Source organism: Helobdella robusta (genome assembly GCF_000326865.2).
Source record: "Helobdella robusta unplaced genomic scaffold HELROscaffold_2, whole genome shotgun sequence".
NCBI lineage: Eukaryota > Metazoa > Annelida > Clitellata > Rhynchobdellida > Glossiphoniidae > Helobdella > Helobdella robusta.
Window position 1 is genome coordinate 5,829,898 of NW_008704083.1, and position 16,797 is coordinate 5,846,694.

The following is a 16,797-nucleotide window of genomic DNA, read 5'->3' on the forward strand; positions in this document are numbered from 1 at the left end:
GTGGAGAAAAGTTTTCAGTTTTATCATCCCAAATTAAATTTACTTATATATTTAAACAGATTGTAGTACCTAAGTTGTAGAAGTGAAAAAATTATATCTGCCTAAATATTGTCATGTTTCCCTTAGTAATGTTTGTAAAAGAAACAAAATTTCTGCTTAGAACAATACTGAACTCATCGGGATCACGACTGGATGTGATTTATGCAAATGTGTCAAAAGGCATTATCATCAAATTGAATGCTTCATTAGGAATATGATCTTTTTATATTTTAACAGTTGGTCAAACATTGCTTGTGTAATGTTATGTTAGACATGTATGCTTATGTACTGGTTAGTATATATGCATCTAGATACATATGTGTGTGTATGTATATATATATATATATTATGTATGTTTGTATGTATGTTTGTTTGTTTGTATGTATGTATGTATGTATTATGTATGTATATAAGTGTGTGTGTGCCCGTGCTGCACTATCAGAGTTTTAAGAGTGTTTCACATTTTTTGTTTATTGATATGCACACATTCCTGGAGAGTTACATTCTTTTCCATGTGTTTCACTCATTGCTTACTAAATTACTTTCGAATAATGGTAAATTTAATTTTTTTTTATTTAACTTTTTTGTATCGTTGTCGTTAATTTTTTTGAGGCTTGTTTTGTGATAAAGCCATTGTAATGATGATAAAAAAAACAGCTTTCAATATACAGTGGAAAATAGCTGTATAAATCAATCTAACGGATTGCATTGTCACGCATGTTAATTATGGTTCAGTTTGATCGTGTATAAATCCAACAAAAAATCACATACCTTTTTCCTAAAGACCTGGCTGTGTATGAGCGTAATTTATTGATTAAATAAATAAAGGAAGGCATGCTGCAGAAATGGAGGTGCCTAGGTAAATGTAAATGAAGAAAGATCACAAGGTCTGGAAAACATGTGGATAGATTCTTACTAAAAAATCATTCATAAGCGGTTCAACATGTTAGGAAGTGTTAGATTGGGATGGTTTAAACATGATTCGTTTTGAGGTGTTCATAGATTTATGTAAGAAGACAAACACAGGCTTAACACATCTCTCTAACTTGAGACTAGGTATCTCAAATTTCTTGCTGGATGCCATATTAGACGCTGTGAATAACACTGAAGTCTAATACGAACCTTAATGTATTATGATCTCATGGAACACATATAATTTAAATTAATCTCTTTGGTCACAAAAGTTTTTCTTTCAAATAATTTGTGTCTGTAATATTTGGTAGAACTCAATTTATTTTATTCTCTCTGTACCTATTCACTTGTTGACAGCTTGCCTGCTGATTGATGGCAGATGATTCAGTCACTGCATATTCAACTTGATGGAATATTTTTACAAATTAGTTGAATAGTACTAAACAAGGGATATTATAAATAGTTTATTTAAATCTCTAATCACAGCTTGGTTGTAATGGGTAATGGCAGCTGCAAGCAAAACAGTATTAAAAACTTAATGAGTTTTAGCATTTCAGTAAACTTTATTTTATAACGATAAACAACCGTTTCAAATTTAATAATTATTCTAATTTTCAAAAAATATATAAATAAATACAATATTTAGATGAAAATATTTTTGTATTCTTATACACCTATACCAATATTTTGTGCATTTCATTTGTTTACATATTTTTCTGTGTTATCTTTTGCTATCGGGAGCATCTAGTTATAGACATGCTTGTAGAAGAGATGGTTATTACTACTAGAGGTATATGCTTAGGTAAACAGATGAAGCATTCAGTGGATAAATGTATTTGCATAAGATATTTACATGTATATATAAATGTGATTGTATATGTATAGATACATAGAGAAATGTATTTATTGATAAGGAATACAAAAGAATGAGAACCACAAATATACATAGATCCGTTCATTGTGTTTTTTGTTAGAATAGCAAGTCTTTTATTGAGTACATTATTTTCAGTTTGCGTTTGTGCCCACTTGTTTACATGGACTTGTAAGATTATATGTATATTCTCTCAAATATGACAGTATTTTGTTTATATACATTTAATTAATTCAGACCCTTTTCTGCTATAACATTTTTAACAATGATGTTTTTTTATCAATATTTTCTTATGTCTATTTTATTTTGTTGCTTAGCTGCTACATCTATGTCTCTCACAATTCCTTTTATATATCTTTATTCAAAATGTTCATTGCCTTGACAAATTTTTTTGTTGCACCGTGTACTTTCCTAGAACATAATGAAATTCAAATGATAAAACTTTATCAAGCATTTTGCTTCTTGGTTCTGTCAGGAAAACTAAAGGCTGCTTGAGACTGAAGATTTTTAACTCTGTGACAGTGAGGATAGTATTATTGTTAATGATGAAGAAAGTTATTATGGTTTGTAGTGCATTGTAATATAGTAATGACTGATATCTGTTCTGTCATCTGTAATGCTAGCAGGATTTGCTGCTTTTCAAAGTTGAAAGATTTGTATTTTATCTGTTCCTTACACTGAATCAATCATCCCTAACAAATTTATCCCACTGAAGAAATCTGCTGTGCAACATATTTGTCCAGAATATGATAGGCAGGCCAACTATCTTCGACGAGTCATTGCAGTTGAGGTACAGATGTTTGGCTGATTTTTTTGATTTCACAGTTTCAGTCCATTCCATTTATTTTCAGAAAAATATTATTATTCATTTATTAAGTTATCTCTTTCTGGATATTTTTGTTGAAGATTAATTTGTCAGTTTAATATGGTGCATATGGCATTCCTTTCATCTGACTGATGGCCGTTTTGCCATTAAGGCGTGGTTAAGAGTATGTTATTTATCAGTGACTGTGTGGATATCTTTATGAGGATTGTTATATATTGTTTTTGAATGTAAGTTATATTATGTTGTACTGCACTATCCATGCTCTATGGACATTTGTTTGACTTTCTATAATTTGTTATTGATTAATTAACAAACACACAGGGCTATGATTTAATTATCTATAAATATGTTCAACTATAATACTAATGTATCATCAATCACAGAATTCGCTAACGTTTTAGAGGTTTACATTTGTGGTTATTTTTTTCCTACAAACTGAATGTTCCAAGTAGTTTCATTTTTATTTTTTATGCAATAAAAGTTTGTTAAAAATATCATCATGTCATTTGTTTTTGGATAAGTTTATTATTCATGGCTATCGTAACATATGATCTATCTAATAACAAATTATAGATGCATATATATATATATATATATATATATATATATATATATATATATATATATATATATATATATATATATATATAATTACTGTTGCTAATTGATGCACTTTGTGTATATTCAGAATTTTAAAATCTTTCTCAACCTCTCAAGTATGCTCAAGTCTGGTTTATTTCTCCATCTTTAGTTTTCTATATCTTCTGAATTGAAATTTTTTTATTAAAAATGTTTATGCACGAAATCATTCCACGTAAGTCTGGTCTATGTGTGTGGTCGTCTCGTTATCTGTTTAATTTATTTTCTAATTTTAACTGAATTGGTGTAAGACAAAAACAACATCACATAGCCAAAGAAACAGATAAGTCTCAACATAGATTCAAATTCATCCTATGTTAGAAAAAATCGGTTTTCATTTAAAGAGTTTCTTGTTCTGTCTGGCTGAATGACTTGAAACTGGAATTTATTGTGGCACTGATGCTGAATTCACCAAACGAACAGATAGCCGACTTTCATCTGATTCCAAACTTCCATATTCAAAATTTCAAAATCAACATGCTGTCCCTTATGTTGCTCTGCTCATCTCTGCCATCATGAGGGATATTATGTTTTTGAACTCTATAACCTTTGTTGAGGAATATTTGTATCATTTTCATTTCTTACATATGTTTGATTTGAATTGTTGAATAAATAAATATTGAAAATTGAATATATTTAGTCCCCTACACCTTCATTCTCATATATATATATATATATATATATATATATATATATATATATATATATATATATATATATATATATATAAGTGTGTGTGTGTGTGTGTTTGTGTGTGGGGGAATGTGCACGCAAGTGTGTGTGTGTGCATTCATCATTACATTATTAATGAGTTTTAATGGAGCGATGTTGGTTTTGATAAACATGGTGTTATGTCGTTGATAATGATCTGATGCTATGTTTACCCTCCATTCTGATATCTATCTATCTATCTATCTACCATGATGTTCGCTTTTATATCTGATTTTTTATTTAGCCGTCATTTCTTTTAATTAAGTGCAAATTTCATTTTACGTTTCTCGAAGCGGTCATGAGCAGTGTGATAAGAAGAATTTTAAGTTGAAATAATGTCGCTGAAAGATAAAAAAAAATAATCAGTATTTTAGTTTGAATACGAAAAAAGGGCATGAGCTGAAAATGATAATGACATCTAATTTATAAACAGGATGTCATTAAACTATGATTCTATTTTATTCCACTAATATTTTATTCAACTAACATTTCACTTATACATCTGACATTTATTCCGTCAATTTCCAAAAGTGTTTTCCACCTCAAGCTTGCGCGTGTGTGTACGTGTGAATGATGGTTGTTGTAAAAAGTTGGTGCGCTTATATTCCGAGCAAACTTGCAAACTGGTTTTACCTTGTCGGCAACAACATAATATTTTTCTTCACTTTTTAATGTCTTTTTTTAATTGTTATAGAAATGTTATAATTTTTTAATTATTAATTTTGATTTTATTTGAAGTGGCTGAGGCATTGGGCAAGCACAAAAACTTGGTAATAATAGATCATACATACGCACAGGCGGACGAAATGCACCACTGCATGTACATGGTTGGTTTCTTTGACTTCATAAACTTTTTATTCATGTTGTCTGTTTGAATCCTCAGACATTTTCTAATCGGTTTGTTCTTTTCTTTTAGATTTTTTGAGTTGAAATATTTTTGGATTCATAAAATTTATCATTAAGAGGTCATCTGATTATGTTCTGCTGGTAGGGATGCTTTTGTTAATTGAGTTTTGTTATTAGAAATTATTCTTAATGATGCAACTAACATAATATCTCTAGATCTTTATTACTCATTTAATTTTCTCATCTTTTGATGAATTTCATTTATACAGTATATTTTTGTTGTATATATATATATATATATATATATATATATATATACATACATTTACTCTTTATTATATAATACGTTGCATGATAAATTATAATTAAATTTTTTTTATAAAATATATTTATAATTTTGTAATTGCATGATCAAAAGGCTCAGTGCCATGGTTATGAAGTGATCTTCATAAACGGATGTCAAAAGTTTTCAGAAGTCGATAATCCGAGGTTTGTTAATCAACCTACATGTTCAACTGCTTGTTAATTTGTTATAACTTTATTAATTTATTCATACATCGGCTTTGATTGTGCTAGCTCTAAATTCACTTGGTGTGTATTTTTATATTAGTTGTTAAAGTGCTGATGCAAAATCTCAAAGTTGAGTAATAATTTTTTCTATAAATTGACGTGAGGTTAGCAATGAGTCAAGCAACCAGAGGATTTTTTTTAAATTGCTATCGAAAAATTTATCCGTATGATTATTTTTTAATTAATATTGAAATGTTTATAAATAAGAATGGTTGTTCTTAATAATCCAGTCCCATGAATTAAACTGAAATATATTTTTGTCTCAACTTTTATTTGTTGCAGATAATAGTATAAATAAGGATGAAATTTTTAAAATGGAAATTAAATGTAAATAAATATTTTTGAAAGGGGAATTAATGATGAGGAGCAATTTTATAAATTTCATTTAACAAGCCGTTAGATTTGCTTTGATTAATTAAAGTAAAATCTATCCATATCAGATGCAATTAAATTTCATCTGTGTCTTCTATTTCGCACGTAGGATTATTTAAAAATTAAATTAAATTGTATTAGTTGGAATTAGCATTTCTTGTAAAAGTATAAGCAATTGTTTTTTGACTTTAGTGCATTCACTGAATTCTTGTACATTTTGATGTTATTAATATTATTAAATAATTCTGTGTTACGACTGCAATTTGAAATAATATAAGTTTTTTGAAATAATATAAGGTTTTATGTTTCTAAATATTGCTATGAACAATATTTTTATCTCTAACTTCGTATGCATTTAGCTGTACAGATTGTTGGGGTTAACTTTGTTGCAAATGACAGCATGATTTTATAAGACTTGCCAGTTTACCGATAATGAAGATTTACAGCATCGACGTCGAAGGCCAGATTTAGAGGAGGTGACTAGCGCAACTGCTGCCTAACGTGGTATCTCCTATTACAATGACAAAAAATATACAAATTACACATCGGATCAGCAACTGTTACGTTTATTCCTCTAAACTTATTTGTTCGCATTTTCACCGACAATGCTCATTAAAACAGTGGTTTTCATAGAAAACATTGTAAAAAACTTTTCGTAAGATTTCATGGAAAGAAGTCGCTTTTTAAAACAGTAAGGAGCCTCCACTTCATTGTTGCCTCAGGGCTTCTACACCCCTAAATCCGATTAGGACGTCTTTATTGTTTTCATTATAAAAAATATAATTTTATTTTATTTATATTATTAGCATGAATTCATCCATCCCACTCAGTCTGTACATGGGTGGAGAATTTAAAGTGGGGCCAGGAGCCATCAACTATCCACACCCCATGCCCAAGTCTGATATGGCTATCCTCGACTTCCCAGCTAACAATGGTAGGTACGGTTTCATTTGTTTTAGGCGTTAACTACGTAACCGTTGAGTGGATGGAATCCTTGTTTTAGTGGAAAGAAAATTTTGTTGTTTCATTGAATTTAATAATTAATAAGAATAAAAAAATGCATTTATAATTCGATACATTTAAAACTACTTTATTTTTCATTTCAGTTTAGACTGTGGAATATGACGGGAAAAAGAGTGATTACAAATTTATTTAATAAGATTGAGAACTGTTCAATACATTAACTGAAACAACTGCTTAAGATTATTTAAATTGTGTCATTTTCACCTTTTAATCAATCGCTTCATTATTTATTGAAATTTTTCTATTTAACTTTTCAATGTGATCCATATTTTTTACTCTATTATTACTTCTATTAATATTTCTATCATTATAATTTATTTTCACAGACTGTTACGAGTCATGAACTTTACTTGGTTGAATTTGTAATTCTCCCTTGTTTACTTTATCTTTGCCGTTATTATTTTTAGTATTTCGTTGGTGTGCGCGTCGTCTTATGTGATGTGATCATTGTCTGTTGGCCACAGCAAAACGCCATTACAGTCTGGCAACCGTCTTACGAGCAAACAAACTACAAGCAAAATACCCTGCAACACGCCCAAGGAAGCCTTACTACAACTCGTGTTTTACAACAAATTTCAATTCAACAAACTTTCTATCACCAGCGCATCTAAGTTGATGATTAAGTAAAGTTAATCGTAAATCATGGATTAAATTACTTGGACAGTTGAGTCAAACAAAAACTGAATTAGACGTGTGATCCGATCGTTTTATGAACATTTTATGACTGTTTTCTATCAGAAATACTCTTCTTTTACAGACTGAACACTTTTTATAACCGATTCATTAACATAGATTTGATGATGAACTGTAGAATTTTTAACCCAATAATTTACGACTACTACCATATTAACGTTGTCTTAAGCAACGCTGCTATTGTTAATTCAAAGTTAATAAATTATTAAAATTTATTTGTTAATGTAAATGCAATGACCGATAAACATTTAGTTATTATTGATGAACAGCAGTTGAAAATTTATTTATCGATTAAATTCGTGATTCTATTATTTTTTAGTAGTTATTTTGTAATTAATTTATTTTTTGACGATTTCTTCAAGCATTTCGATCATTTTCTTTGCTTAAAAAATTGTAACGAAACTTTTTTTTAATAGAATTTTAATAGTAGAACTGTTTGCAATTTGTTTGATGGTTAAAAATTCAGTAAACCAATTCTTATAAGTTTATACTTTGACTGCATTATTTTAGGTAGTGCAATATGCTATACATATTTAATTGTGAATACAAATTTCATGAATTACACAAATATATATATTTATATTTGCGTATTCGTTATAGGTTCCTTGTTATATATGTTATAAATGATGTTTACGTCAGCATTTTTAATAGTGGCTTACCAGTTTATTTATTTAATAATTATTGATTCCTACACTTGTGTAACTGCATTGAACAAGTATGCCCAATTAGAAATCGTCTAAACGGACAACTGCAAGTTTAAGAAAAATTTTTTCGCTTGTTTAATTATTATGCTATAGGTTCACATCTTCCATGTAGACATCCATCTGAGCATGCATATATATATATATATCCACATATATACATACCCCTGTCACCAGTATCACGTATGCATACTTTCAAGATTTTGACCCGATATTTGAACATTTAGCAGGACTCATCCTCCTGCTAATTTTATAAGTAGTTTTCTGTGATGTGACTAAATAGAACACTAAATCCATATACTTATTCGATCAATGCTAGTTTGTATTATTTTATTATTGATTGCTTTTGGGATTTTGTTATATTGAATTATCAATTGCTTGTTATTGTGAAACTTGCTAAATTTTAACCAATCATCTTTGCAACTGGTCTGCGTAAAAATTATAAAAACCATATTTTACATAGAATGAACGAAATAGTAAGTACGATTGAAAAATTTTGCACAAACTTTTCAGACAGGGGAGCAACAAGTTGATTAAAAATCTATTATTGAATTAAAAAATGATTCAACAGAAAATGTAATATTGTAACATTTAACAACCGTCTTAGTATATCTAAAATCACATTAGCATGCAAAAAAGCAGCAATAATCTTGACTAATGTGCTAACAAACATTTATTATTCTTATTGTCTCTTTTTCAACCTTCAATCACCAATAACTTTGAGAACCTGCAACAATATAACAAAAAAGTCAGTATCTTAACATTCAATCGTTAGCAGTTTAAGCTTTAGAAGAAAATAATCTGACCTGAACCCATTCTGGAATCATAAGATGTTGATGGGTAGAGAGAGTTTGGTGCAAATCTTTTTGAACTTGATTGATTTGGTGGAGGGCCCCAGTAAAAATCATCATTGCTATCATATGACCTTTTCATTCTACTTGGAGCTTGAGACCTGTAACATTTAATGCATAACAATCAAGATAAACAAAAGCTAAATTCAAACCAGTTTAAAAAAGAATAGTTTTTTTTATCACTGATTGACTTGCCTAGCTGAAAAAAACAATGAAAAAATATATAGGCTGCGTTTTGACTAAATAAAACTGGAGCCTTATGCTCACTCCACAAGGGCAAGGCAAAGAAATTTGATTTAATTTCTCACTATCTTTAAATTTATTGTAACCCATTATTATTAAAGTGATTGTTGGATAACAATCCTTAGATTAATAACTATTGGTGACGACCATAAATCAAATCACTGACCATCCATCTCTGAATGCAGACATCTGTTGTTGTCTCTGTTGCTCTTGATAAAGCAACATCTTGGCTCTCTCTGCTTCCATCTGTTCATGCTCCAGTCTGTTTCTGTCCATGCTACATTTAAAAAAATATTTGTTGAGAAAAAATGACAAGAGCTATAAATTCTAAGTTCATTGTTAGCTGATGTAGAATGAGACATTTTAAAATAATAAAAACAAAACAGGGTGATTGATAAGATCACCAGCATTTGATGAGATATCCATTTTAATATACACATATAAGCTATCATTTACATTTGTTATTGAATATCATTGTATTTTCTGTAATATCAAGTTTATACTTACAATTTTAAATACTTCTAGTATTGTCAATTCTATCACATTTATATCAATTGTTTAAAGTTGTATGCAAAATTTTTAACCACTCCAGTCCACATTTTCCACTAAATTTCTGTATAAACAACCTTTTGCATTTGTATATGCACCATCAATAGTTTGCTTAAATAGTTGATCAACAATGTGAAGTATGCAGTGATATTTTTAACTGTATACATACATACATATATATATATATATATATATATATATATATATATATATATATATGTATAAAATTCAGACAAAATTTCTTACTTGACATTATAGTTTCTAACAATCGGATCTACACTTAAAGCGCTGGATCTTGAAAACTGATTAGATCTGTTGAAAGAGCTCCTCTCCATTAGACTGGGAATATTTCTATTACTGCCACCCCTATAATTATTATAACCACCCCTTCTATAGTTGCCACTATTTCGGTTACCCATATTTCTTGAACTGTTGCTACTCTTGTTCTTTGAGAAGCCTAGAAACCAAAATAACAAATGATCATTGTTGCCATCTCCAGTTATTCAATCATAGGCAAAAGAGCAAAAAAACATACTGCTATCATTGCCAGAATGTTTGTCAACTTTACTCCCATTGTCATTACTATCCTTTTTTTTTGTTTCATCATTTGGCTTTTTATTCTCTTCCTTTTTATTGTCATTACTACTTGGTTGATCTTTGGCTTTGGCAAAATGCTTGAGCAGTTCAGGAGTTACATTGTCATAAGGTGCCTGAGTAATAAACATTTATAAAAACGACATTATAATGACAATGATGATTTGCAAGGTACTAAAATGTTACACACAAAAGTTGGAAAAATTGACAGTGGTGCAAAAATAATTTAAATCAAGCTAATAGAAACGCAAATATGTCCATATTCGACAAAGGCACTTAAATACATTGAAACACAATAATAAATTATTGTAAAATTAAAAAAGCAGCAAGTTAAAATGTAATTAAGCACTTTCAAGTATACTTTTAACTCAAGATTTTCATTGTGGATATCGTATCATCAGAACAATAAAACAGAAAATTTGTCTTTTTATCAAAAATTTTTGAGAAATAAATTGACTACAAACCATTTCACAAGATAAAGGTTTTCCCTCATACACATGCTTATCAAGTTTCTTGACACAACCTTCTGCTTCATCTTTTGTGGACATTGTCACCAAACCAAAATATGTTTCTGACTTAGAACTGGCTACAACCTTTGCTGCAAGAACCTAAATTGATTAGTTTTGTTTATATTAATGATAAAATATCCAATTTTAAAAGAATGATTTTAAAAGCCATATTGCTTGCTCAATTTTAGAAACTTAGCCTCAGGATTAAAGCAATATTTCTGGAATGTTTTGATTTACATTCAAATAATAATAATAAAACAAAGTGAAAAGAAAAAAAAAAGAACAAAGCCAATTATATAGGAACACAAGATTCAGAAGACAGTCAAACAAATCTAAATATCCACCTTTTCAATATCAGAATATTATCTTGAAAAATAATGGAAGATTTTAAAATTTAAAAAAGCAACAAATTTTAAGTTGTTCAACTAACCTTCCCAGATATTAGACACAGTGTTTTTAAATCAGCTGCTTTAATCTTACTTGGTAAACCACTAAGCCACACAGAAGTTGATTCATTTTCAGGCTTAGTTGTGACTGGCTTATTGTCAATAACAGATTGCTGGGATGTGTTTTTGTCACTTGCCTGAGCAGGAACATTTGTAGATTTCACAGCTTCAGATTTTGCAATTGGTGTGACTGTTGCCAGTTCAATATGTTTAACTCCAGGGACAGGTGTAGAAGTTGTTAGATTATCTTTAAATGTTGTAGAGGCATGAGTTTCTTGTACTTTGCTGTCTTGCAACTTTTCAGGTGTTTTGGTGACAAGATTTTGGACATTATCTTTTGCTTCCAATTTCTTACTTACCACGTTCAACTGAGGTTCTTGGATGGGTTTTGCTATTCGTCTTTTGACATCCTTTCAAACATTATATAATGCAACATTGAAAACATATATTAAGATTTTAAACAAATATTGAAACATACAAATTCCACAGTAACAGTGGATCCAAGCAAGACTTTATTATGAAACTGAACAATGCAAGCTTTTGCTTCCTCATGAGTTTGCATTGCAATTAAACCAAAACATTTTGATCCTGGATTCTTGGCACTGGTTACAATCTTGGCAGAAGAAACCTTTTCAAAAGAATAAGTTCAAATTTAATTCAAAATAACACAAATGGAATAAAATGTGACATACCTTGCCATATTTTCCAAAAGCTTGTTTAAGATCAGACGCTTTAACAGCACCAACTAATCCAGTGATCCATAAAGATTTTGGAAGATCTTTTAAATAACAAAATTAAAAAAATTAAAAAAAAATCTAATAAAAAATAACAAATCAATTATCTGACTTACCAGAAATCTTCTTTTCATCTTCTTTTTTAGTTGTGTCATTTCTGAAAAAATTGGAAAAAAGTAAAAATAAATTAACATAAAAATTTTCAAATATTGCATTCAACAAAAAAAAAAACACAGGTGAAAAAGAATCCTGGTGAAAAATTAGATTGGATTTTTTGGTTGGTAAACACAAAACTAGCTGCTGGTTATAAAGAAACAAACGTCGCACATTAAAGGGCCAAAATAAATAGCTGGCAATATTTTGAATAAAACCCACAAAGTCCATTAACTTGAGACATCACAGAAAATGTAAGCAAATAGCAAAGATATATTTGGAGTTGAGAAAAGCCCATTGATTTACAAGAATGTTGAAAGTTTGTCCAACCACAACCAGTAGTGAGTGCAGTTAATAAAATTGGGAATTCAATTTATAACATGAATTTAATTTAAAAAACGAAAAACTTGAAGTGAACAAGTCCATTGCAAGACAGAACGCTTACTTAACACTTGGTCCAACTGATTGATTTGATAAAACAGCCTCTGAATTTGGTATAACTGATCTTTTCACTGTTGGGGTGATTTCAGTTGTCATGCTAACATTTTTAGTCTCTTCTTTAACAATTTTTGTCTCTTCTTTAACAATTTTGGTCTCTTCTTTTTTAGCTGAGACAAGATTCTGAGTAGATTGAAGAATAGAGTTGTCATTTAAAAATGGAATTGGTTTAATTTCTACATTGTTTTGAATTACCTTTGCATTCATTACATTTTCTTCTTGAGACTTGGGCAACTCCTTAGCAGCCACATGTTTTACATTTTCAGGAATTTTTTCTGATACTGTTTGCAAAACATTTTCTTTAACACTGCCACAAGGTTTTATTTGTTTATCACAACTTTTGTCAATAGAACCTAACAAAGTTGAGTTGTCAGTTATGGCTTTTGTGTCAAAATCAATCTGAGATTCTGAAGAAGTTGTCTTGGTTAAAGACATTTTAGATTGATCTTGCAGATTTTCATTATTCTGCTCTGTGCCCATTGAACTCAAACAAGAATTTTCATTTTTGCAATCATTTTTTACAGGGGAAGTTTTTTTAAGAGCAGAAATGTCTGTCTCAACCTTTGAACTTGAAGCTGCTAATTGTTCAGAGGAATCAGGTTTTGCAACATCTTTTGTCTCTTGGGATGTAGATTCAGTATTAATTGGTGTTTCTGAACCATAACATAGGGAAAGAAATAATAATTTAAATAAATTATTGTACAGCAGAAGAATTTGTAACTAAAAGAAGATTCAATAAAGAGAACAATTATTCTGAGCAAACAAATTAAAAATCAAAAAAGTAAAATTTTATGCTATTTAATTGCTATTTAATGATTTCAAAGTCATTAAACTTAATACACTAATATAATTATTAAATATCTAACTGTATTGAATAATTATAAATCAATAATTAAACAACTGCAAATTGAAATACAAATGACAAAATTATTTATAATAGCAAATATTTTTCTAAGCCCACTTTCGACAACTCTTTGATCATCCGTTTTGTTTTTTGTAGCATTGGCTTTGAATTTGCCATCTTCAACCAAACTCTGGAAAGTTAATGAAAAACTATTTATAATTAATATATTAGTAAGTATTTTGGTTATATTTTATAATTGTATTTTTATACAATTATAAAAAATCACCGACCCCCACCCACAAACCCTGCAGCCATTAGTCTATGCACTACCTTTTTTCTTATTTATTTTATGCATGATGCAAACAAAAATATAGTATACATTTGAAAGATATTCACAACCGCACTGTATTCCAAGTAAATCTTTAACATGCTTCAAAATTAAATGTTGCGGTTGAGGGAATTTTTTCATTGTGCAAAAAGCAATGGACCAATGCAAAAAATTGAAATTGTTAGAAATTTAGACTAAATTCTAGGAAATTGATTGATACAAGAAGTTAATCTTTTTGCTCTGAAAATATTGATTCTAAATAATAGAAGAAAATATGATTTGAAGGTCTATTTCTATTGCTTGTTAAAATGTAACTAGTTCGATATGTGTATATGTTATGTTCGTTGACTATATAATTCACATATCGGTACTGTATTAATAACAATAATAGAGTATTAATACTATTGACGGGTGCAAATAAAAATCAATATCCCATGACATACATCAGCTGTCATTTGTAGGCAAATGATGTGCAGTTCTCAGGAATTGATGAGCGAATTATCAGCTACCAATTCAGATTCAAAAGAGGCATTAGAACAGAAGAGTGGATGTCAGCAAATAGGCTAAAACTCAACAACAAAAAAACTAAATATATGTGGCTTGGTAGTCAGTGCAGATTGTAAATCAATCAATCTTCCTTTAGCATCCACTGACCCAGTTTCCCGAGGTAGGACATTGTTTTCTTTGCTATCAACTTTTTACATCAAATTAGACGATCAGTTGTAATCATTTCATTTAAATTTAGAGCTTTCATTATTTCTATGCCATCGCAGATTGTAAATATGTGAATGATTTATTTTTTTAATTATAAACACCAATCAAAATCAATGTTCCTAATATTTTTTAACCCTGTAAGTGCAACATCCACAAAACACGATGAAACGTATCGTTTTCATCTATTAACATTTTACATGTTTGCAATAACAAAAACCAAATAAAACTTGTTGAAATATTCAGAAAATGACAGTAAAGCATACAAAGTATTACTCAAAAATCATTTTATAAAACACTCATTGTATAGCAAGGGGTCAATAGACCCCATTGGCAATTACCAATTAATGTTAAAATTTCATTTTTGCATATTTCCAGGTAGTATATTTCAAATTTTATTTGATTATTATGTGCATTAATCCAAATAAATGAAAATCATAAAAGTTGAAAAAAAAACTAAAAATTATTCACTAAGATACATTGTTTTAAATTAAAACTTCATGATGGGGTCTGATGGTCGTTCTATGGTTCTTTAATATTTTAATAAACATTTTAAAATTTTTTATGAAATATTAAAAAAAACCATCTTCGTACTTTGATTGAGAAGCGCTATTTCTATTTTTAAGGTTAATAGTGAATGATCAAAAACTGCAAACGATAATTAAATTACATTGCCGATTGCGCTTACTTAGAGCAGGCCGCAAACGGACGAAACGTAGATTGTGAAAATTTAACTGATCGACACTTTTTAGGTCACAAAGATTAAAAAAATACCTTTTTCAAGCGAGCCAATAAAGTAGCTTTATCACCTGCAACTTCTAATTTTCTTTTTTTCAATTCATGTTTCAACTCGGCAACAGTCAACTCCGATAATTTTTTAACCGCCATTTTGAAACAAAAAAATTCGATAACGACGGAAGCCAATAAATGTTAATATATCGTGTGTAGCGCTTAAACAGAGTTTTTATTTAAATTTCTTTGTTTAACAAATAAATAAATTATGTAAAACATTTATAAAGCGCTATTTTCGCAATGTTCAACAGCGCTTTTCAATGAATTTTGCAAACAGATAACTTTCCGACTAGTTATATAATAATAAGAAAATTAAAAACAATAAAATATGCAAGTAATAATAAAATTTTAGCAAAAATAAATAAACTAATTAGTAACTAATTATATAACTAATTATATATATATATAATTATATAACTATAAGTAAGTAATTAGTAATTAGTAACTAAAAATAAGATAAGTATATGGATAAAAACGCTATCCATTACACTATTGGACAAACGGTGAAGAGCGGCGTTTTCTAAATATATTCTATTGTCAATTAGACGATCCCAAACTTGCTCCAGTTATAACATTCACCTTTCAGCAACATCCACTTATGTTACTTACTACTAAGCTCCAAATGGAAATACAATAGATCGTGTAAAAATGAACAGATGAATATATACAAAACGCTAAAAAGTCTTTTTTGACAAATGCTTTTCGTCTCCATAGTGTTAAACATCTCTCTTTTATAAATGGTTTGATGACTTTGTTACTCTGTTTAGTCATTAGATGCGATTGTCCGTGCAGCTTCTTATTTTATGTTAGTCAGCAGAACTCCAATTGTATGCTACTGATTGTTTATAGCAAAAACAAAGAATCAAGAAAATAGTGTAGGGAGAGTATAAGCACAATGCACGATGCAAAAGAAAGAACGTCAACTTACCTCAGCTGCAACATCCATATATCCATCCATCCATATATCCATCCATCCATATATCCATCCATCCATATATCCATCCATCCATATATCCATCCATCCATATATCCATCCATCCATATATCCATCCATCCATATATCCATACATCCATATATCCATCCATCCATATATCCATCCATCCATATATCCATCCATCCATATATCCATCCATCCATATATCCATCCATCCATATATCCATCCATCCATATATCCATCCATCCATATATCCATCCATATATCCATCCATCCATATATCCATCCATCCATATATCCATCCATCCATATATCCATCCATCCATCCATCCATCCATCCATCCATCCATCCATCCATCCATCCATCCATCCATCCATCCATCCATCCATCCATCCATCCATCCAT

The 16,797-nt window shown here is 29.5% G+C and overlaps 1 protein-coding gene across 1 annotated transcript; it reads right to left on the minus strand.

Moving 5' to 3' along the window:
- Positions 1–8,989: 8,989 nt before the first annotated feature.
- Positions 8,990–15,551, minus strand: HELRODRAFT_160514 (hypothetical protein; the record flags this gene model as incomplete). The annotated part of the gene is made up of 13 exons (XM_009017468.1): positions 8,990–9,155; positions 9,464–9,574; positions 10,093–10,303; positions 10,382–10,556; positions 10,905–11,048; positions 11,380–11,805; positions 11,874–12,023; positions 12,088–12,173; positions 12,246–12,286; positions 12,728–12,903; positions 12,976–13,433; positions 13,742–13,814; positions 15,438–15,551. 13 exons carry the CDS (start codon positions 15,549–15,551, stop codon positions 8,990–8,992), a joined length of 2,331 nt encoding a protein of 776 aa, XP_009015716.1.
- Between the last annotated feature and the right edge of the window lie 1,246 nt (positions 15,552–16,797).